We start from the raw sequence: 25,413 nt of genomic DNA, 5'->3' as shown, positions 1-25,413 counted from the left end.
GTTGTTTAACCTTAAAAGAAGGTCAGGAAAGCATAAAAATAAGTCAGAGCGACCTACTTTTTGTGAAAACTGGCTACATGATTATATGTCACTTTGTATTTGAGAGCTGGACTTGGATTTATAGCTTACAATAAGTAATGAAGTTTTAAAACTTAAATTAAAATATGGGTCATGAATGCGATTTTCATTTAATGACATCTGGTCAGATTCTCTATGATGCATCTGCACACATTATTATACGGTTATGATTATAGACCAGTTGGGTATATGCTAATGAGACAGGTATTAAATGAACAAATAAATGGGGAATGTGTCCATGGGAAACAGATGATGCCCCCGCTTGCATATAACATTAAAAACGAACATAACTCAAGAACTGTAAAAGTGACGCTACCCAAATTTGTACTTGATCTGAGTTTTGTGGTAATAAGCATTGTGTATACGTTTCATAACATTTAGTTGAGGCAAACTTAAGGTTCCACTAAAGTCAAAATATAGGACACTTCATAAACATCTAAACTTTGCCTGTATTTTTCAACCTATAATGAGTTAAGTCATAAACTATGAGAACATATGTTCATTTAAACATACTTAACATATACACACTGTGTAAATTGTAAATAAACTTGAAATTGTTATGCTGTGGCCAAACCGGTTCTTGGGGTGAACACTAAATTTTCAAAAAAATCTGGAGGCCTGTGAGACGACTTAATTTGCTTAAAATTGGTATGGACGAATACTGTTATATCTAATGCAGGGCAAGCGCATGTTGATTTGTCACATACATAAGTTTTAATGGCATATTTGTCCAATTTCTGTATTGTAACTTCGATATTTGTTCACCTAGATACATGAAATTAACTGAAACTCGAAAATCAATACATTTTTCTGAAAAATCAACATGCGCTTGCCCTGCATTAGATATAACAGTATTCGTCAATACCAATTTTAAACAAATTAAGTCGTCTCGCAGGCCTCCAGATTTTTTTGAAAATTTAGTGTTCACCCCAAGAACCGGTTTGGCCACAACATAACAATTTCAAGTTTATTTACAATTTACACAGTGTGTATATGTTAAGTATGTTTAAATGAACATATGTTCTCATAGTTTATGAATTTACTCCTTATAGGTTGAAAAATACAGGCAAAGTTTAGATGTTTATGAAGTGTCCTATATTTTGACTTTAGTGGTACCTTAAGTTAGAGAACAGAAATGAAAAATTCAGCAATTTTTCCATTTGTAAAGGGGCATAACTCTAGAACGGTAAAAATTTAACTTGATCTGAGTTTTGTGGTAATTAGAATTTTGTATAAGTTTCATAACATTTGGTTGAGGCAAACTAAAGTTCGAGAACGGAATCGAAAAATTCATCAATTTTTCCATTTGTAAAGGGGCATAACTCTAGAACGGTAAAAGTGAAGCTACAAAATTCGAACTTGATCTGTGTTTTGTGGTAATGAGCATTGTGTATAAGTTTCATAACATTTGATTGAGGTAAACTAAAGTTAGAGAACGGAAACGAAAAATTCAGCAATTTTTCCATTTGTAAAGGGGCATAACTCTAGAACGGTAAAAGTGGCGCTACCAAAATTCAAATTTGATCTGTGTTTTCTGGTAATAAGTATTGTGTATAAGTTTCATAACATTTGGTTGAGGCAAACTAAAGTTAGAGAACGGAAACAAATTTTTGGAAGTATGGGACGTAAATACGGATGTACAGACGGACAAGGGTAAAACTTAATGCCCCCTCCGCTACGGCAGGGGCATTAAAAAAGAAGAATGTGTCTGAGGAATGCCCCCACTCAAACTTTGGAACTCCGGGAAGGACAGGCGGACGGAAGGTCAAGGGTAACACTCACTATGGTGGGGGCATAAAAAAGATATATAGATGTCAGCATTGAGTCTTTAACAACAGATATGTGTTATTGAATATGTCAAACACTAAATTGTCCAGTCTGTATTTGAGCATTGTGTTGAAATTTGTCTATATATTAGAAACCATATAGTTATTTCTAAACATCTGTTCTGGTTTTATTGTGATGTTGCATTGCTGTCCTTCTGTTATATTCCCAACGGCTTCTTTTTATATATAAAAGGTCAACAAAAAAGATGGCGACCTTGAATGATCAAGGGCATTAATAAAAGAACATGATATATTTGTTTTTTACAATTCTATTCAGTTTTTGTTTCCGTCATACGTCAATTGCTTAATCAAAACTCCAGAAAGAATTTATTGTCACAAGAATAAGCCCAGACCAATTAGAGAGAACATTTTATAGGATAACTACTGCACTAAGACACTTCAAGAAAATATTCTCATTTGATTAGGCTATAAAGCAGCCAATCAGAGATGGGAATTTGATTTACTGCAAATAATCAATGACTAGTAAAAAGATCTTTTAGGACAAACATGTGGTTAATGTCTCTCTCATGACCAATTTGTGCTCTATGAAAACCAAATGGCCAAAACAAAGCTGTCCTGTCCTCTCAAACCATGAAAAACATTTTAGAGAGTATCCTCATTTTGCTCTCTTCAATAAAACATAATTCAACAAGGTCAACTGCACCAGTTGTATTTATCATTTGCTCATTATCACCAAATTTTCCAGCTAAATTTCTAAAGACAGATCAGCACAAAAACTTGGGAGGTGATCTAAGGTGTTCCATCAAATGATGAAAAATTGAATAACAGGTTTCTACACATAACATTGTAAGGCAATTTTTATTTTAAGAGTCATTGAGCATCTTTGGTAGTACTTTTCTTTATCTTTTGCATTATTTTTTATTGATTATCTTTGGGTTTTATCTTTATTTTTTTTATTTCCAAGGTCGAATGAACAAGTTTTATTTATTACTTATCTTGTGATTACAAAAAAAACCTTGCATTATATCAACAATTATCTATCTGACTAGATCACTGTTGTGTTATCAGGACACTGGTTCCAAACCTATCCTATCTTCATTCACAGGAAAAAAATACCTCATGAATGGTTAAATCATGATCAATAATTGTAATCTTCTTAGAAGAAAAACTGTGATGATAATAGGATGACAGAAATGTTAATAAACTAGTGTTTTGAACATGAAATTAAAAGCAATGAGACAGCAATTTGACAGCAATCTGAAAAAACCCAGTAAATAAGCTGACATCTAAAGGTCATACATGTATACAGAAAGAGGGAGAAGAGACTAAAGGGACACACAAAAACCTTAATTCAAAGACAAACAGACAACATTTATAACAGAAAAAAAATGAAAACTACAAAAAGAAACACAATCAATAAAAGTCAATCAGAAAACTATAGACGAGTCAACACCAACCCAACCAAAAACAAGGGGTGGACTCGTGCTCTGGAAAGGTTTCATTAACTATGAAGAAGTGTCCATGCTAAACAGCAATCTCCATTTAATGATAACTTTAGGATAGCACAGGACAGGTATTTTTTAATGGGTCTCCCTAATAACTTCACCTAAGCTATTTGATACAACAGAACACTTGCTGATAAGTGGTTTTGTTTATTGTAGATTATCAGACACAGTGATGCTTCTGTTATAATAGCCCCTTTGTTAACTACTGATATATTTTTTTCGTTTGATCCAACTTATCAAATTTTATACTTTTTTTGGACAGCTGACTTAGTTGTAACATGCCAGGGATCTCAATCTGAAGATCCTTCTATTGCATCTGTGAGCTGTGGATAGCCTGCTAAAAGGAACATCACAGCAGCAAGGTAACCGTAACGTGTGGTCAAAATATAAACCTACATTGGGTTGCCAAATAACAGGTGGATTAGATACTAATGAAATTGCATTGAAAAAGGAACAAAATGTTGGAATCCAAAATGAAATGAGAGACCTCAATCAAAAGCAACAGTATGCGTACTAGGACTGAACTTCAATGTCAAAGTGTATAGAAATAAGTCTGAATAACCTGCCCACATTTGTGTACAGTGCATAAAAAAATTGAAATTACTAAAAGCATCTATATTCATGTTGAAAGAAATTTAGTTAATTGATCAGACGATGTGATGCAAATGTCAAAAGTTCAAAACTCCTGGTACCAATATATCAAATATTTTGCTATGCATCAAAGCGTCATTTGTTTTGATTTCATGAATAATATATAAGTATAATATCTATCCACGATATAAACACCACTTACATAGATTGAAAACTCATACAGATGTTGGTTTGATTGCATTTAATAGTTTTTGAACAAGTTTCCCATGAGACTCCAATATCATGATAGACTGAGAATCCTTTTCAATAGTTATACAGACAACTTGGTTAATTGCAATGCATCAAAATGTCATTAATGTGGAAAATATAATATTTCATAATAAAAGTACTTCACAAATATGGCAACATTTAGAATATGAGGGATGCAAGTAAGTTGTTTCTGTGTACTTATGAATGTCTGTATAAAAAAAGTAAAATAACAAAAATACCGAAATCCAAGAAATATTCAAAACGTAGAGTCCTTTGTCAAATTGCAAAATCAAAAGCTTAAACACATCAAACATCGAATGGAAAACAACTGTCATATTCCTGACTTGGTACAGGCATTTCTTTATGTAGAAAATGGTGGATTACAATATATATATAGTCAGTTAGATGTCACAATGCCTTTACAGTGTAATGTAGCACAAGGAAGGTCTAAAATCATTGATAACTGACTACAATATGACAATCTGAATAAAACCATCATCCTTCTGTTCATCTTTTATTTTCGACAATAGTTCTTGTTTGAGAAGTATGAAAATTTTCTTGTTATTAAACTGATGGCTGTTTTCATGCCATTTAACAGTTTATTTCCTTCAAGAAAACACCCCCTGGATCGATACAAAAGTTGTTAAAGAAAATCTCCCGTAATTTTATCATCCACGGTCTAATAAAATGGTATCATGTTATAATAGAAAAACAAAAGATATGGATACCCATCCATGACACAAAATTAGTACATGCAAAGCAAAAAACACACAAAAAGTAAAGGAACAGCGCTTTAGTATATCCTCAAAACATCAGGTGACTTTACAGGTATGAAATAAAAGTATTCAAGGTATTGTTCACTTTAAAAATACACACAAATGCAAATACTTTGCCCAAGTTATGCATTCTTAAGCATTATGATATGTAATGCCAATTTTAATTTTATACCTTCTGCTGTCAATTATACAAGGAGGGTCAAAGACCTATGCAATAACATTTGGCAATGACAGTTGTCATTTCCGTGATGATTCAAAAGTATTTCATTAACATAGGAATAAAAGTACTCTGTTTGAAGACTTTCTAGGGTCATAATTATGCTATGCCATAATTCATTTTATACTGCAATTAACAAATTCACTTCAGTTATTGGAGAAAACTGTTGCCACTGACTATTGATAATAACAATTTCTAAAGTTAAGGAGATGACTAGACTAGAGACTTGATACATACCCCTGTACTGACTAGAGATAACATTATTCTTTCATTTAATGCTAATGTTTCTCCTTGCTTCATTTTAATACGCTTCTTATCCAAGCATTTCATTGCATACCTATCAAAAAGAAACCAAAATTAGAATAGAAGTATTTTTCATCAATAAGCATGAAAAAGATTTAAATAATTGTGGATTTCAAGCAAGGAACAGCTATATAATAATAATAATATATTTACACTTCTGTAAAGAAAAAACTATACTGTGGATTCATTACTATTTGTGGGGTACCAGTTTATCGTGGATTTGGCGTGTAAAGGTTAACTATGAATTGAAATGTTAGAATTTTAGGGATGCATAAATAGCCTGCCACATCTGGCCTGTGTTTTTGTTACTTGTTTTTCTGCTTTGTATATATCTGATGAGTTAAGCCCTTTTTTAACTGATTTTCATAGTTTGTTCATATGTTGTACTATTACACCACTGTCCCAGGTTAGGAGGAGGGTTTAAACCGCCACATTCTGTATGTGCCTGTCGCAAGTCAAGAGCCTGTAATCAGTGGTTGTCTTATGTTGCTGCATATTATATTTGTATTTCGTTTATTGTTTTTTACATAAATCAGGCTGTTAATTTTCTCGTTTGAATCGTTTAACATTTGTCATCTCAGGGCCTTCTATAGGTGACTATGCGTTATGGGTTTTGCTTATTGTTGAAGGCTGTACAGTGACCTATATTTGTCAATTTCTATGTCATTTGGTCTCTGGTGGAGAGTTGTCTCATTGGCAATTATACCACATCTTCTTTTCTTTATATTCCAATATATTTACACATCAATATAGATATTCAAATTAAATACATTACCCGGTATTAAATTGTTTTCTACTCACATTTTCCCTGTATCTGCTTTCCGACATCCATATACTTCTCCAAAACCTCCTCTTCCTATAATTCTATGTACACTAAAGTCGTTCATGGTTAACTGTAAAAGAAATATTTGACTTGTTTATAACATGTGTACAACACCAACAACCTCTATATTTGCATGTTCTGTTTGCCATTAAGGTACTTGGCATTCCCTGCCTAGTTTTATAGGTTAAACTTCATAGCTTAGGGGTGTACAGCTGGATCCTCTACTCAATATTCAAACCTCCCATCTTCTTAACTCAAACTTTCCATTCATCACTTTGACTTCCTGGTTTCAAATATGATTATACTAACACCATGCTTTCTGTCCTCCTTGCAACAACCTAAATAAGTTCTTACCCCCAGCTCCCTTGCCCCTAACTCCCCTGTTTGTCAGTAAAGATATTATTTTTTAAATGTAAAATCCTCAATACATTAACACGTGTCCATTGGAATGCATTTTTTTTTTTAATTAGCATTTTCTGAATTTCAGTTGTATATCATACACTTGTGAAATATATCTTGATATTACACAGTAAATCAAAAACTTATTTGATACAGGTTAAAATTATAGGAAAAGCTGAATGTCCCAAAGATATTCAGGAAATCTTGTTAGGTTTTAAACTGTAAAAATGAAAAAAATATTTTATAATGGAAATACCTCAATGATTGTAGGAACAGAAGTGTTTTATACTAATAAGCTTGTACCGTTAGAACGTGTTGGTTCACTCGTGTTTATTTTTAATAAGCTTTTAGTAAACTGTTATCAGTAATCTTATTTTAAAATAGTTCATTCATTTAAAACTTTAGATTCAAACACACTTTAACTGCATAATGTCTTCAGTTTTTCGAGCTTAATATTATCAGAGTAATGTCCCTTTAGAATAATTATCACTACTTCAAATTTTTCATAGAATTTTTTATCAAATAGAAATATTTATAAACAACCTGAGATAGATATACAGCTGACAGCACATACCTCATGTCCTGGCATGATTTAGAAGGCTTGTATTTCAAATAAACCATTGGGATTTTTCAACAAACAAAAAAAAAAATCCAAATATTTTCTTATACTTAATTAGCATAAATTCTATCAAAGGCTTGTTATAAAACAAAACAGAATTTAATCAATAAAAATTGTCTATCCATAAAGAATGTCTTTTTTCCCAAAGGTTCATGACATTTTACGATTATTGCTAAACTCTATATATGGCACAAGCAACAGGATGTATTTCTAACATTTAAATTAGCCAGCCTTTAGGAACACACGTTCTATTCTACACTAACATAACTATATTGATCCCGCTGTATAACTATAATGAAATTTTTTCTGTATAGAGAATATAATAAAATCAGTAACAACACACACAATTAGTTCAACTGGTTCCTGGGTACCATTAAATATGAAACTTCTTAAAAAGTTACGAGTAAACTGCATGCATTCATACACATATATATTAATATATATATATGTAAGAAAATTAATGAAAGATAATAACGGTTTCAATTCATCACTTTTACTAGCGCTTTCGCTGCTTTTACAGATCTTCAGGTAATGTGACTTGTATACATAAGTGTTATAAAACAATTGATTGACGTTAACAATAGTATGACGTTAACAAATACAAGGAAGATACTAATGTCATTTTAAATTTGGAGTAAAGTCTTTAAAATGTTATGTAAAAATTAAAATATTATTTATCATTTAACCCCGGGTTGAGAATGTTTATAAATAATTCTGCTTTCTTCTTCCGGAGAAAATCATTTTGACGATTGACCATATACAATGGAAATATTTTAAATCGTCCATTAGAACAACGATGGAAATGGTCTTTAACCCTGATGATTGTTAAATCTTCATGGTTGGTTTGCTGTCTATGTACAGTCATTCTAGTCCGCAGTTCCTTTTTTGTCTCTCCAATATAGAATTCCTCACAATTTGAAAATATGAGAGAATAAATGACGTTTGAACTTTATATATATAGCTTACTGTTCAGTGTGAGCCAAGGCTCCGTGTTGAAGACCGTACTGTGACCTATAATGGTTTACTTTTATAAATTTTGACTTGGATGGAGAGTTGTCTCATTGGCACTCATACCACATCTTCTTATATCTATATATACATATAAAGACCTCTTATTTGATAGAACACAGGAAATACAGTATCTCAAAAAACTCTTTTGGATCCATAGATAAATAATTTTAAGATTTAAGATTAGTTCCAAAAAAATTAAGATAGCAATACACCTAAACACATTTTTCATGTTTTATGGTGGTTCAATTTAGATTAATTTCAATGGGAAAATGCCTTGTAGTGATGTTGTCCTATGGAAAATATAATGCATACCCAGAAGAAAGGTAATAACTTGTGAAAATAAAAGAATATTTAGATGAACATTCGCTGTGTAGCAAATTCAAGTTTTAAATGTCATGGTCTTATTTAGAAATTCTGCAAAATAACCATCCTGGGGGCTGAATAAAAATTAGCCTAGAGTGCTAAAACACTAACAATCAATCTATCATCTCAAATGAAAGACGTCTAAATAACCATTCACGTCTAAGAAGGCAATCAGTTTCATCTAGCAGACACAACGTATTTGATGATAGTAAACTGATATGTTCAAAATAATTAATTTGTCTCCCCTTCCAAATTAATTTCTCTTAAAACTAATTCAGAAATTGAGGATTCAGCCTAGACTGATCAATGTCTTTGACAATTCTTGTACATGTCTTTGACATGGATAGATACAATGACCTTACAATATTCAATTACTGGAGTATCTGCTTTGGCAGGGTTATAGACTGGAACATCAGAAGACTGCCAGCCTTCAACTATCAAGAATCTATTTTATTGTTCTAATACAGATATGTCTTGCCTGTTTCAAAGCTAAATTAAAAGTGATTATTTTAAGAACTGTGTTATATACTATACATGTTAAGAAACTGATATATTTGGCTGCTGATATGACATCTAGTATACTAACTATCACTGATCTATCTTTAGTACTTTTTCATGAACACACTTTTAAATAACAAAGTTAACAATGTGAACATTTCAAAGTTCGGTGTGAAAGCATTGCTAGTAGATTTATTCTTCATATACTACTTAAAACTGAAATTCATGGACTCTAAGGCAAAGTATACAAATTATCAATGGTCTATCATAAACCAAGTTAGACAGTGCAATATTTCAATCATAATTGTAAATTTGCATGACAGTTGCCACATGTAGAGCAGGAACTGCTTTCCTTCTGCAGCACCTGAGATCATCCCCAGTTTTTGGTGGGGTTCATGTTGCTCAGTCTTTAGTTTTTTATATTGATATGTGTATTGTTGTTAGGCTTTTGGTCTTTTTCTTTTTTAGCCATGGTGTTGTCAGTTTATTTCTGACTTATGAGTTTGAAAGTCTCTTTGGTATCTTTTGCCACTGTTGTAAAAGTTTGAAGTCAATAAAGCATGACTGATTGTCAGTGAAAACTTTATATTGCTATAAACTGAAAACAATTGATACTTATGCATTAACAAACCATCTCATAATTAGACCTAATCATAAAACCAACATTTTGAACATTGGGGAGACTTGGGGAGAAACTGGCTCATGATACTCGTCAGAAATTGACATGCATAATGCATTATAGACACCAATGCAACATATCAAATATTAATAAGTAATTATTCTGGATTGGACCTAAAATCAAGTGCTGGTGGAAATATGACAATAATGAACATAAATTTACATTACCCTCTCAAAACATTTTTTTCCCAGACAAGACACAAATTTTATTTCAAAAATATATTTGTTTGCTATTGCAAATTTTTTTCCCGAAATTTTTTTTCTGAGCTCTGGATTCCTGTTCCTAATTTTACATTAGAAATCCAATACAACTTTTCAAGATTTCAAATTGTTTTATCGGTAATAAATCAAACATTTACTTATGTTTGGTTTATATCGAATATTCAAGACTTTCTAAGGCTAAAGGTGAACAACTTGTAAGAGTCAAAATAAAAAGGCTCCATGACTTTAACTATCAGAAAAACATAGTCCCTTGTATTTTATGGCTTTTAGATTGAGTGTTACGGTTTGGAAGTCTGTCAGTGTATATATAACACACCTGGATTAATGATGCATGGAGACAAGAGATCTGAGATTTGTATGATGCTTAATATTTGATGACCTAACAGTAATGGCAATTTTAATGTTCAATTTCTAATTTTAGGAAAGAAATGATACCACATCAATAGAAACATAGCATTCATTAAGACAAAGGAAAATTTTCCAATGTAACTACATGTACCTGGTATTAAAAGCTTTGTACTTAAAAATTGTGCTGGTTTTTTTTTAAGAAGCAAACAAATATAGCTACTATATTATGAATAAGAGTAAAACCTATTTCCAAGGGATCCCATAAATCAATCAAATTTTCAAAACAATCAGAAACAATTTTCAGCATTAGCAAGACTAAAAATTTCAACTTAATTATGTTTCATTATTTCAGAGAGTGCAACCCATTACAATTTGCACATGCAGCACTTTAAGTTCAGTTCTGTTTAAAAAGAAAGCAAAAGAAAGAATACAAATCATTCATATCCAATACACAAGATTCTAAAATATACAGAAGGAAACATTTTTGATCCAGTGAAAATAACATTATTTGTGATAGCCTACAGTGAATTGCTGATAATTACAATGAAGATTTCTTACTTAGTCCCCAAGTCTGAACTTCATGTCTGAGTGAATATTAACCAACTTGCTTAAAAGAAGTTAACAATTTATCTAAAAGTACAATTTAACATTGGTGAAGATAAAACTTCATTTTTTCTTTACTATGTTTACTAACTTCTACATAATTTGATCTAGTGGAGAGTTGTCTCATTGGCAATCACATCAAATTCTAATTTTATTTACAATATTTCTCTCAACAGTTACTTGATGAAAAATGTCCATGTTTCATTTCAATATTTGTAAATGCACAACCTAAAACTGCATTTTAACATATTTTCTGATATCCTCTATTGTTCTGTTATCTCCAATTATATGGGAGACAACTCTGTAAGGAAACACAAAAATGTATGTTGTGTACTAACAATGTACAAGTGGTGAATCTTAAAAATCTTCTATTAATTTTCTACCACAATTTTTGTATAACTACCACAGAAAAAATCACTTACATTGGAGAAATCCTGTTCATACTTCAACTGTTAAATAATTAATATAATTTTAGGATATTAAATATGCAGAAAATGTCAGAGCTTATGAATAACCAAACACCTCACAACCAACCTGAATTATTTAAGTATAAATGTATAAGCAAAATTGTCATACCAAGATGTTGCAGGTCAGTTATATCAAAGGTTATTTTTCAATCACAAACAGAGGTTCAAATTAGTATAGGTCTGGAACCAGACTTTTCTAGTGGGTGGGGGGCTCTTCATTTTTGTTTTTGTACTACCGGTACAAACTTTCGAGAACCAGTGAGCTCTAATATGCAATTAAAGGTATGTTGATTTTTTCAGCACAAGGCAGGATAAGGTATAGTTTTGATATGATTAAATTACAAAAGTCGAAGACCTTCCATTTTTTTAATTTGAGGCCTTTTACAGGACCTTTGACTTTCTCAAAGATGACCTTTTACTTGAAAATTCAAATGGTTTAGGACCTTCATTATTTAAAGCAAAATTTAAACACCTAGTAAATTGAAGTGCTGGTTCCAAAAAAAAAAACAACCCCTTCTTTTCGAGTTGAAAGACAGTATAGACATCTTATAAGAAGTGAAGTGAAATGTATATTGTGAACCTGTCATATCTTAAGTACCCTATTCCCTGTTATAATAACAGCTGATGACAATACCAGACTATTCTTTGTGTCATTGCATTTGATGCTATCGCACTAATGAGTACACATTCATCCTGAATATGCATGAAATATTTGCCACTGATCAATAATAAGCAGCAATCAATCAATGATGTATACACCACATCTCTTATGTAATTCATATTCTTAAATGATTCAGGTTGGCTGTCCATTATAAAAAAAATCAGCAAAGCATTTAGCAGAATAAAATGCAAAAATTCCCAAGAAAAAGTGGTTGTAATAGATATCTGTTCATGCTATATATTGCTACAGTTTGAAAAAAAATATTCACTGACTTGTAAAAATCACAAGCTTAAGATATAAGTTTTAACTATTGATTATATGTAAATGCCAAAGACGGAAAAAGAATGCATTTCAATATATGGCAACAACAGATATTGCAAAGGATTCGTGTGTAGATTTTTCCCATGGGTAAGATCATGCGTCTGATTGCAGAACGTATAAACTCATCCAGTAAAGTCCATATACTTACTTTTGGCTAAAATTAAAAAAATATCAAACAAAAATAATAAATCAAAGTTCAAACTAATCAATTGCATGCAAACAAAAATTATGCAGTGTTCCACTTAAATATCTGTTGATTGTGCAAAATATTTTTTTTTCTCTCTAAAGAATACTTTTTTCATGGTTTATGTGAATATTAGAATTGGATTACACAAGACTAAGAATTGATCTTAAAACTGTTTCCATCCACGTGTTTGACTTAAATCTACTTTAATTCAATATCTTGAGAAAATCAATCTGCACTTCATGGCAGAGTCTGGAAGATTTAGATTTTCTAGACTCGACTTTCTGCCGATGTCAAGTATTGCTGTATTGTCTATCAACTATTGTTCTATATAGCGTTAGTTTCTAACCTTTGTATACCAACAAATAAAATCTTGATGCAAATGAGAAAGCTAAATCTTTATAAAAAAAATCTTGACGCAATCATTAGAACTCTTCTTCTTTTTAAAATTTTCACAGGAAACTAAGATTTTGTTTATCATCATCAAATGAAATAAGTGCTCTTGCACTTATCAAAGTCCTCTGATACTTTTTCTAAGGAAAATTTACAGTTGTTTTCAATCTAAATTATCTTATGTAAAACAAATTCCCAAACTCTAACATGAAAACCTGTTTGTAGATAGGTTTCATCATGCTGTTTAGATCCTTTCTAAATTACATTTTTTTGAAAATTAATGACTCCAAGTATCAATTTGGTTCAGCACATTGGTTGACGCAAATGCTAAACTTATCTATCTTTAATGGAAAAATAATTATAGTACACTTTAATAAAATTGTGTCCTATTTGAATCTAATCTTGCTCAAAACCGTGAGTTTACCTATGTGTTATTAGTCTTTTACCTTCCTTTAGAAAACAGTATTCAAAGTCAAAGGAGTAGGTCCGGTAAGGGCCGATTTTGGCCTCAAAATTCAGGTTCATCTGATGAAAGATTTTGGACACTTTTTAAACACTTAAGTGTCTACTTCAGTCGATTCGATTAGTTTATGTGAAAGATTTGAACTGGTTTAGTCATTAAAGACGCTCAAATTCAAGCTTAAATATGAAAAAATCTATCAAATACGCCATAATATGCCACTTTTCAGGTGTTTTTTGTCAAAAATAAAAGTGGCCGCATCCGTGTTCATTCTCAACCTTTATAAATGTTATGTATTATCATCAAATACAACTTACATTTAAATATTAAGAATGAACACAAATGTGGCCACTTCCATTTCAGACGGAAACCGTCTAAAAATTAACCCAAATGCTAAAATTTCGAAGATTTCAGTAATTTAGCATGACTTAATGATGCTAGTACCCGATACATGTGCATTGTATTGTCAAAAACAGCCCATATTTATGTAACAGAAGTGTTCTTCTTTCAAAAAAAATAGCTTAAAATTTACATTTTAACAATTTTGTAAAACTGCTATATTTTGGGGCCAAAAAGGGGTCTTACTGGGCCTACTCCTTTTCAATCATCTATATGTAGCCTAAGACTATTGTCAATCAATCATTTTAATCACTCATTTTTGAAAATCATAATTCATGCTCTAATATTTTGTACTGCTATAAAACTTTCAGCCATAAGCATACTCAATGAAGATTAATTACCTCATAGTCATTTATTAGATATCTATGTCATGAAGTTGCAGCCTGACACCCGTTGGGCCAAAAATAAAATTTGAATTGTTTGATGTTGCCAACCTACCTATCTAAAAAGCAGCCTATCCGAAAAAATTTATCCACAAATTTTATAATTTTTTTCCCTGTTCTAACGTCTTTTTCTTGTCTAAAACATGTAACTTATGTTGTTGGCCAAAAACAAATAAAATCCCTATCTTTAGTAACCTACCCAACCCTACAACACATGGGTAGGCAACTCAAACAAAGAATTTTTTATGGGTGGCCTTAGACACAAAAATGTCTTTTTTACATTTCATCTATTCTAGTCTTTAGTAAAACTATGTAAAAGTTGATCAAAGTAGACTTCAGTAGTTGTTGTTTGTTGATGTGGTTCATAAGTGTTTCTTGTTTCTTGTTTTTTATATAGATTAGACCGTTGGTTTTCCCGTTTGAATGGTTTTACACTAGTAATTTTTGGGGCCCTTTATAGCTTGCTGTTCGGTGTGAGCCAAGGCTTCGTGTTGAAGACCATACTTTGACCTATAATGGTTTACTTTTATAAATTTTGACTTGGATGGAGAGTTGTCTCATTGGCAATCATACCACATCTTCTTATGTCTATTTGACATGTCATGTCACTTAATTCGATTTCAATATGCATGAAATAATTGCCACTGGACATTACGCAAACAAGCAACAATCAATCAATTAATTTCTAGACACCACTTTCGAAAAATTGATAAAAACTTAATTTGTCTAAGATAATTGATATTTGAGAAATTACTTTCTGCCTTGCTGCTCAAGGGAAAATCTATGCATCATTTCCCCACATTTGTTCCCGTTAATTTTTGTATTTGATTCATTAAAACCAAAAATGTCTATGAGAAAAATAAATCTTCCAAAATCATGCCATCAGCTATCCGTTGTTTTCATTTATACTATAGACTTTTCTTTTTTTTTATTCAAAAATAAATATTTATTTCTTACAAGGTATGTTCATGGTCATAAGTTTTGGAAAGCAGGAAAAAAAATAACAATTAATTACAAAACACAACGAGCATAAAAAAAAGATAAACAGACAACAAAAGAAGTGAACAAACAAAGCACTAATCAAATAAATTATTCAAAAAATAGCAAAACTAAATCATCCTTATTTTGCAAGTTTTAGAATGTGCAAAAATTTCAAAAGAATCGATTACTGTAAATATAGAAAATATTGAGAGTATTAATGTTATTAAGATTTTTGAAGAATGGACAAATATGCAAGAATAACTATTGCGATTTCCAGAAAATCTGCATACTGATGTATATATCAGATATCTGACTGCGAGTTCTAATTATTGCGATTCTCACCTAGTAGCATTATTCGCAATAATAAAAACCTAGCAATATAATTTCTGAATTTACAGTAATAACATAAGAAATTTGGGCATGGACAAACAAAACAGTGGTTTACCATACATCTCCTTCATCACATGGAACATTCCAAACATACAAACTTTGTATAGTGACTATCATAGGTTAACAATTTCTAAACATTAAAAAAATATCTTCTTTTAATTTGACAGTATACATACCTGTATGTTTAATTCTAAATTTTTCCATTGACAAAACCTTGTATATTTGTCGCTGAAAGTAGAAGAAGAATAAATACATAACATTAATATGAAAACAAGAATGTGTCCATAGTACACGGATGCCCCACTCGCACTATCATTTTCTATGTTCAGTGGACCGTGAAATAGGGGTAAAAAATTTGGCATTAAAATTAGAAAGATCATATCATAGGGAACATGTGTACTAAGTTTCAAGTTGATTGGACTTCAACTTCATCAAAATCTACCTTGACCAAAAATTTTACGCTGAAGTGGGACAGACGGACGAACAAACGAACGGACGGACAAACAGAGGCACAGACCGAAAAACATAATTCCCCTCTACTATCGTAGGTGGGGCATAAAAATGAGAAATTTGTGGTTAACATCAATGAGTGAGTAACACAATCAGACAACTGTATCAAGAACTAAAATGTTTTAAGAGACCTGTTCTTTCAGATTGATTGTTTGATGACTGCTAACATTTCAGCAGCAAATATTACATGCATGTTTATAGAGAGAACATATTACTCAGTGACAAAAAGATTCCAAGCTTTGTAATTGACTGAAACTCAAGTCAGATTTATATCTTGCTACTTCATGCAGTAAAATAGTCTGGAGGAAGACATGTCAATCAATTTGGACACATTATCCTGACTCAAAGCCTACCAGTTTTTGTTCTTTCTCATGATAGACATTCAGATATACAAATATGGTCTTTTAAATCATTGATATTTGCCTACAGTCACGACATTAGTTCTTAAACACCTCCGGTCAAGTGATAAAAATCCTCAGAGACATATATATGTTATTTGAATCAGTACTTAATTTTGTTTTCATTTAGTCTGTTGGGATTTTTGGTTTGTTCTAATCTTTATTTTTTTGTGTGAATATATATACACAAGAGAAATATGATATGATTACCAGAGACAACAATATCTATAATATCTATGTATAAAATGCATTATTTGGAATATATAGTCTTATAAATAGATTTGCTGTCTGTATCAAATAATGTTATGAGACATCTAATTTCTGTGTCTTTCATTTTTTTTATGCCATGGCACTGTCTTAGTTTGTTTTCGACTAATAAGTTGGAATGTCCTTTGGTATCTTTCACACTTCTTTTTTCCCCATTTAACAGACTGTTTCCTAGTTTCATATCACTATGACTATTGACTTGTGATATGACCATCAAGGCTGTTAAATAATTCTCCTCCAGGTTTATAACTTTCCCCATTTACATTGTCACTGAACATGATGACAGCATATGTAAATGCATACTGTTGTTGTTGGAACAGAAATATTTCAAACTGACATGTAAATCAATTTAATATGAATAAAAGAATTGGGGTATACTTCAATGTGACAGCAACCTAACAGCTTATAATGTCAATGTTTTACATATAAAGATACCCTCAAACTTATTAATTCTCAATATTGCAGATCCAGTACAGAAACAGTAGAATCTGTCTTAATTCTGAACCATGACTAAACTGGAAACCTGTTTAAACCATGGTCTAACCAACTTTCATGTACCAAACCTCCCTCTTGTTTGACTCATGTCAAGTTTTCATATTGTATTTACATGAACTCTTCAAACAACAGAAAAGCATATGAAACAAAAAGACTGAATAATATCAGTGGACCCCTCACATGTATAGCACATATCTACAATACCAGTGGACCCTTCACATATATAGTACACTTATCTATAATATCAGACTCACTGGACCCCCTCACATGTATAGCACACTTATCTATAATATCAATGGACCCCTCACATGTATAGTACAAATATCTATAATATCAGTGGACCCCTCGCATGTATAGAACACTTATCTATAATATCAGTGGACCCCTCACATGTATAGTACACTTATCTATAATATCAGTGGACCCCTCACATGTATAGTACACTTATCTATAATATCAGTGGACCCCTCATATGTATAGTACACTTATCTATAATATCAGTGGACCCCTCACATGTATAGTACACTTATCTATAATATCAGTGGACCCTTCACATGTATAGTACACTTATTTATTATTTACTTAGTAGAGAATACGAGTAAATTGTCTGTGTAATACAATCAATGGCGATCATGCTGTATCAGTGATCTGTGATGATATCAATATCAGCCACGGTTTTGAATGCTATATTAAACCCCTATTCTGTATGACGTCACATCATGGATATCAATCATGTGCAAAAGCTTTATCAAAATCCTAATCTGCATTAAGTCACGTCACATGAAAACATCTACGTGAGGTATAAATTAAAGTGCATAAGATGATATGGCTGTATCAACCCTCAACCAATATAATCCATCAAGTAGAGCTCTTGGGATTATACTGGAGTTTTGGATTGATACCGGTGCAATATGTGAATTGACATATCATATTCTCTTTGTATCAGTTTTTGGGTGTGAAGACTTGTTGTTGAATTCAGGGGGCAGTCACATTGATAAAAGTAGTAAAATAATTAAATTTTGTGCTGTTTAATTTATGTTTATTTTATTTCCAATTCTACATTGATTAAATCTAATATAACTGCTTGTTATCTCAGCTGGTATTATAATGAAAAGACAGAATATTGGAATATCTATCAAATTTAAATATCCAGGTTTATTTACTGTCTTATCAATCAATTTAAATTATTGTGTTTTTTTTTAAAAGTTTAAATGAGACTTTATCTCAGTAACTTTGGCAAATATCCCTGTTGAAACATGAAAAATAAAAATATAGTTTATACATTAAGATTATGAGCATTACATTGTTATTTTAGAAAATCTTCCCAGACAGTCATGCTTATCATGTAAAGTTTATTTTTACATAATACTCATGTTTTTTTCATTTGAAGGCTAGCTAAAAATAAACATTTCTGATAACTGAAGTACCCATATGAAAATAGCCACAGGAATGAACTAGAGAAACTGTATTATGCAGACATTTGAATTATTTAGTAAATTCTATAATCATTATAAGTTCATGAATGACTTGAAGATGTGTGAATTGTGTCAAAGAAATGACCGTTGTAACAATGAATAATATTTATTTTAAAAAAAACTTTATAATTTAATTTAAGATAAGGAAAGCAAAAGTGAAAGAAAATGTGAAAAGGAAATGAAAGATAACAAGACACTTCCACTTTCTTCCTTTTTTCTGAAACATCTCTAGTGATTTAAGTTACTCAGGATTTGTACTTCTATAAATAACAATTTAATATTTTTAGGATTTTTGATTGCCCTCTTATGTTATCTTCTTTCTCTTTCTCTGGGACAATTTTGTGGTATTTTAAGAACATTTAATTGACATTAAGAATTCCTACAAGATGAATGCAACATCTATTTTTTTCTGTCTGATATTGAAATTATAATTGTAAAAGTTTTTTTTGCTATTGAAACTTTATTATATTTTATATTGACAATTCATGAATGAAGGATAAATGATGAAAATATTTTATAACACTTGAATAAATATTATGAGAGCTAACAAGGGAGGATCAAGGGGGCAGACTTGCCATAACCTTCGGACAAAAAAAACATGATTATTCAAATGCATTTTTCTTATTGTCTCACATACCTACAATGAAAGTTTCAAAGATGAAATTTTTTTAGGACATTATAACTTAGTTAAACCATCATCGATTTTTTTTAGACATTATGATAACTTAGTTTTTTATTATTCAATTCTGAATTTACTGGTGATTTGACCTATTTTTTGGCAGTCATTATTATATTTTTACACTGTCAGTGCAGCTCCAGGCAGAAAAAGCATGATTCAAAGGAACCCTTAACAAAAATGTTTGATGGGCCTTAGCCCTATACAACATCCCCCCTTTTTAAAGCAATATAATCAACCACTTCTTTAACTTAGATTTCCCATCCCAACTTTACAGCACCTTAAGTAATCTTTTCAATCACAGTTTATTGCAAGACAAAAAATTTCAGCATATTATCGCAAATGGAAATAAATTCACATAGTGTGATTGAACAGTAGAACTTCCTGATAAGGTCATTAGCTATACCCTAATCACAGTATTCCTTATACAACATCTTTATGGAATTCCATCCTTATATTAAATAGTGAACGCTTGGGTTGTTTTCTTGTAAACAAATTGACGACTACCTTATTGAAACTGTTATTTCAGCATTTTTTACTTAGACTTCAAACACATTTCTGTAAGTGAAGTAAATAATTTGTTAACAAGGTTTTCATGTATCCATTGATTTTAACCAGTTGTGATTGGTCTTGATATATTTCATGTCTTTTCTGGTATCTTACTTTTATTGATCTGGACCAAAAGCTTGACAAAGAATCAAAGTTTCTCAGTGGCATGTTGGATGACAGGAGTGGATCCAGAATGTTTGAAAATAGGTGTAATTGCAGAAAAGGGAATAGAAAAAAATTTTGAAAGCAAAATGTCTACCATGTAGTTAAGAAGGATAATAAAGAAACTGAAGAAGGCCAGTGGCCTAAACGTCTTACAAAATGGTTAATTTATATACAATAATATAATATGTGTTCCCTATGGGAATTTTGAAACAAGGATGAAAAAAAACATACAAATCGTGAGAAACATGAGATTTTTCTTTTTTTCGGCGCTCAAAAGCCCTCTACGTCCTATCCTACGTCTTAACTGGATGACCTTTTTTTTTAAAGTGGACAATTCTAGTTTAATCTAAAATTAACCACAAGCAGCCTTAACATGTCAAGAGTTGAAATAAGATTGCATGATTACTCTGGAAATTCTGGCATGTAGCAAAAGAACTGATTAACAAATGAATGGTTAAAGAGAGGCGAAAGATACCAAAGGGACATTCAAACTCATAAGTCGAAAATAAACTGACAATACCATGGCTAAAAAAGGAAAAAGACAAACAGACAAACAACAGTAAACAAAAAAACTTAGAAAACCAAAGACTGAGCAACAATTATGCTTTGGGAGCTTTAGTTTAAATGTACTCAATGTTTTGATCATCCAGTCATTTATGTTCAAATGCCATGGTCTCTGGATTTCTGTCTTAACTTTTCACTTGAGTAATCTTCTTCATTAACTAACATCAATCACATAAAACAAAAATTCTCAAAACCATTACCATAATCCACTGAGTACCAAAATATCTATAGAGCCCATTAAAGATAATAATTCATCAGTTTCATCTCATAGTGATTTTAACAATTCTTGTTAGTTTACATGATCATGTATGTTCCTTTTGACCATAAACCACTTGCCTAATGGTACCACAGTTAGCTGACATCAAAGACAATATAAAATTTTATTTAGATAAAAGCATGGAAATGTCCCATTATACTGTTATCTTAACATGATCTAGGTGTTCATCTTATGGAAAATACAATTACTTAATCACGGGTCATAAACAAGTTTATATCATTTATCTTTAAGCAGCACTGCTCATGCATAAAGACGAAGCAAGAAGATGGCTTGGTTCTTGGACTTATTGACACGTTGATTCATTACCATGACAATTGATCATTTTGTTAAAAACAAGACAATGCCTGACAACATAAACTAAATATTAATGCTGTTTTTTCTCCTGTTTTTTCAGGAGAAAAAACAAGAGAGAAAAAAAACCTGAATAGATCTCAAGCAATCAGTCTCTTCAGTTTCAAAGAAATTGTGTCTTGATAGGAATATTGACAGCTGTTTGAATTACCAATAACAGCTTATAGACAAAAACATATTTGTCTGGAAGAACATTTTTTATTTATTAGTTGAAATTGGGCTTTGAACTAGCTTTTATTAACTGCCAGTCCTTTTAGAACCTGTAATCCTGTGGTTGTTGTTGTTTGCTGTCTGCCATATTTGTTTTCCCTTCATTGTTGTAGTATAAATTACATCCTTGCAGTTTTTATTTTGGAATTGATTCACATTTTGTAATACTGGGGCATTTTACAGCTTACTACAGTGTATATGGAATTGGTTTTGCTCATTTTTAAAGGCCTGATTGTGACCTGTTACTGTTTACATGGTCTATGGCTTAGGGAGCTACCATTTGATTTTTATGGGGGGTCTAGGATGAAAAATTTTGTCCTGCATTTTTTTTTAGTTTAAATCTCTGTCCTGCCTTTTTATTTTTCACTCTATTCGGCCCTGCATTTTTTTAATTAGTTTATCCTGACTTTTTTTACATAAATTGTCATCCTGCCTTTTTTTTTTGCCAAGTTGCTCATCCTGCCTTTTTTTTTACTCAAAACTCCTGTCCTGCCTATTTTTTTCAAATTTCTTCCTAGCCCCCCCCCCCATAAAAATCAAATGGTAGCTCCCTTACAAGTTACGTCTCATTGGCAGTCATACCACATCTCCTAATTTTCATATATATCAACAACAGTTCTGATACGCTAGCACAATCCAATGGAACCAATTCTCAGATGAATTGTCTAACTACTAGCCATAAATATCATGATAGTAGTCACTATTAAAACAAATCAATTACATAACCCAATGAATTAGTTCTGGAACTTACAGGGATAATAAATGAAAAAATTGTAAGCTACAGTTTCTTTGATGCTGAGCTATGAATATTTTCATACAACATGCTTGAAACATAACATGTTCAGCGGTATAAAAGTTTACTACTTGGAAAACGCAGAACATATTTCATTAGGGAATGCAGACGGACAAAAAGTGTTCAATACTGATAGTCTGTTTAAGTTGATCAATTTGATAAAACAATGTGAAAATATAAATCAGGTTACAGAATCAATACTGAGACATTCTGGGTTTCATCTCTTCTTTTCTCAACACACTAGTAAAACTAAAATCAATCATGGAAGAAAAAATGTGAATACTATCTTGACAAATGAGTGATCAATATTTCCAATAAGCTAATTTGTAGGAAAAAACATATACTTAAATATTGATATAAAACTTACTACTGCCAAGAAAAATAAGAAAGAAGAATGAATCAGTTTTTTTCATCATTTTTTCTTTTTGCTTTTTATTATTTTTTCTTTTAAATTTTTATTATGGGGTCATGTGAAAATATCATATGGACGGAATTCACCGATAAATTCAACCGGTGTTATTCAAATTATTTTTTAATTGGACTAATGTTACCCAACTCTGAGATTATGTGAGTTGTATGGAACCAAGCACATCTTAAGATTTACTGCCAAAAATAATTTATACCTAATTAACTTTCAAGATTTGACCTTAGTCATTTTGACTGATTGAATAAAAAGTGGGATCTATATCAACTAGGTAACCATGCTACAATACATACATTCCAAAAGAAAAGTTTCTGAATTCAACATTGAAAAATATCTTAAAACTGGAGCAAATTTAAAATGCCACTAACTAGGCACAACACAAAATAGTGCAAGAACTCAATGCCACATTATAGAAGGATACAAAAGTAAGAGTATGAAGAAGTCATTTATAATAAACAGCTGCGCCAGGAGCGCATGATACGCCCGTCGTCTTGTGTGTGAATTTTTATGCAATAACCATAAATAGTTTCTGACATACGGTGTGACATGCGAAAACCCCCTTTTTTTTTTACAAAAAACTCGATATCTCTAAAATAAAATTTTGAATCAAAACCAAAAAGTATACAGATCTTTAGATTAATATAACTAAGAAGTGTGTAAAATTTTAAGCAATAATCATAAATCGTTTTTGAGATACGGCGCGATGTGAAAAACCCTTCCCCTTTTTTTACAAAATACTCAATAACTCAAAAATAAAATTTTGAATCATCACCAAAAAGTATACAGATCTTAAGGTTAATATAACTAAGAAGTGTGTAAAGTTTTAAGCAATAATCATAAACTGTTTTTGAGATACAGCGCGACATGTGAAAAACCCCTCCCCCTTTTTTAACAAAATACTCAATATCTCTTAAAATAAAATTTTGAATCATCACCAAAAAGTATACAGATCTTAAGATTAATATAACTAAGAAGTGTGTAAAGTTTTAAGCAATAATCATAAATTGTTTTTGAGATATGGCGCGACATGTGAAAAAAAACACACACCTGTTTTAGTTACTAAGTCCCGTAACTCAAAAAGTTTTAATCTTATTTTCACCAAAAAGTATACAGATCGTTTGACCATCATAAGAAACAACTATGTTAAGTTTCATGAAATTTGGATAAGTCATTCTCAAGTTACGGTGCGACATGTTTACGCCGGACAGACAGACGGACAGACAGACGGACGGATGCCGGACATTTGTATACCATAATAAGTCCCGCCAAAAATTTGACGGGCGTATAAAAAGTATTTTAAAATTTCACAACGTAACTGTTTGAAAGCACTTTTTATTTGAATGTAATCAACAATTTATAGTCCCTTTCAAATCATTATCCGACATAAAAGTCTGACAAACATTTTCAAAACAGCTGGCTTCCTGTTTGATTGGACAAATATTACAAAAAAAACTTTTTTCAAAATGTCAACTTTTCAAAAGTATTTAATTTAATTTTACCTAAGAATCATGATTGCGTAAAACCAAAGTGTCATAAATTTCCAAATGTATGTTACAGGGCCATCTCAAAGTAATGTATGTCAATAGTTTTATTTATGGAAGAATTAACTAGTTACAGGTAGATGACGTTAATTATGAAGAGGCTTTAAAATTGCTAAAATTTATAATGCACCAGCAGTTAACGAAATCCAATCATTTTTTTTCTAAAATTTTTCTATCCTTTTTTTAAAAAGGAAATTGCTTTCTAGGTTTTATTAAGAACTGTTCATGAAAGTGAGCTCAAGGTCACCTATTAATTGCATTTTATTAAACAGATGTCCCATCTATCAGAGACCATTGACAATTTCTTTAACATTCAATGAAACTTGATCCAGCCACAATATGTTACTTAACAAGGAATGATTGATTGCTCTTGTTCTAGTTTTTCCTCTGATGAAGACATTTATCCAGAAATTGTGTCAACATATGATAAATTATACGAATATTTCTTTAAAGTTACAGCCATGTAAATTTATTCAGAATAAGAGGTCCTACAAAATTGTACTGCCTCGTGTAAGACATCAACCATGTTTTTGACTAAGGGTCTTTGAATTTTATGTAACTTAAGCAAACTTCCTCCTACATAATATATTTTGACTTATTTACAACATGGAGAGAGTTTAATATTATTTGTTCTACAAATGTATTTTAGAACAAATATAGTACTGGTAATGATTTTTTTCTCCCTGAGAACATAATTTGGATCAGAATCCCAAATCATCTCTCTCTCACATAGTGGCTAATTTCTAGCTGTTCCCTTAAAAGCAGTTGTATCAAAAGTTAATGTGTAAAATATGTATGGTTTCTGTTGCTGTATCTTCAGTTTTTTGTTTATTGTTTTGTGAATTGCTGTTTGTCGACTTTTATCATTTTTCTTTAAGCCATTGTGTTTTTTTTTTTAATGCCCCCTTTTTCAACATAGTAAGCTACATTTAAAAGTTTTTTACTATGCTTGTCTTGAGTAAGTCTTACACAACTTTTGATTTCCAATAAAAATTTCACTCATACAAAA

At 31.2% G+C, this 25,413-nt stretch overlaps 2 protein-coding genes across 2 annotated transcripts in view; one reads left to right on the top strand and one right to left on the bottom strand.

Annotated features, from left to right (window-relative positions):
• Positions 1-25,413, top strand: part of LOC127712999 (small G protein signaling modulator 1-like) — a 361,281-nt gene that overhangs the window by 257,079 nt on the left and 78,789 nt on the right. The window lies entirely within an intron of this gene.
• LOC127713002 (beta-adrenergic receptor kinase 2-like) overlaps positions 1-25,413 on the bottom strand; it is a 120,114-nt gene that overhangs the window by 31,775 nt on the left and 62,926 nt on the right. Inside the window, exons 7-9 of the mRNA XM_052219591.1 lie at positions 15,886-15,937; positions 6,308-6,399; positions 5,441-5,540 (exon numbers count right to left, since the gene is read on the bottom strand). Of these exons, the coding sequence (XP_052075551.1) occupies positions 5,441-5,540; positions 6,308-6,399; positions 15,886-15,937 (244 nt within the window). The remainder of the gene's footprint in view (positions 1-5,440; positions 5,541-6,307; positions 6,400-15,885; positions 15,938-25,413) is intronic.

Source organism: Mytilus californianus, unplaced genomic scaffold (genome assembly GCF_021869535.1).
Source record: "Mytilus californianus isolate M0D057914Y unplaced genomic scaffold, xbMytCali1.0.p SCAF_8, whole genome shotgun sequence".
Lineage (NCBI taxonomy): Eukaryota > Metazoa > Mollusca > Bivalvia > Mytilida > Mytilidae > Mytilus > Mytilus californianus.
Note: the sequence above shows the minus strand (reverse complement) of the source record. Positions and strands in the feature narration are given on the sequence as shown.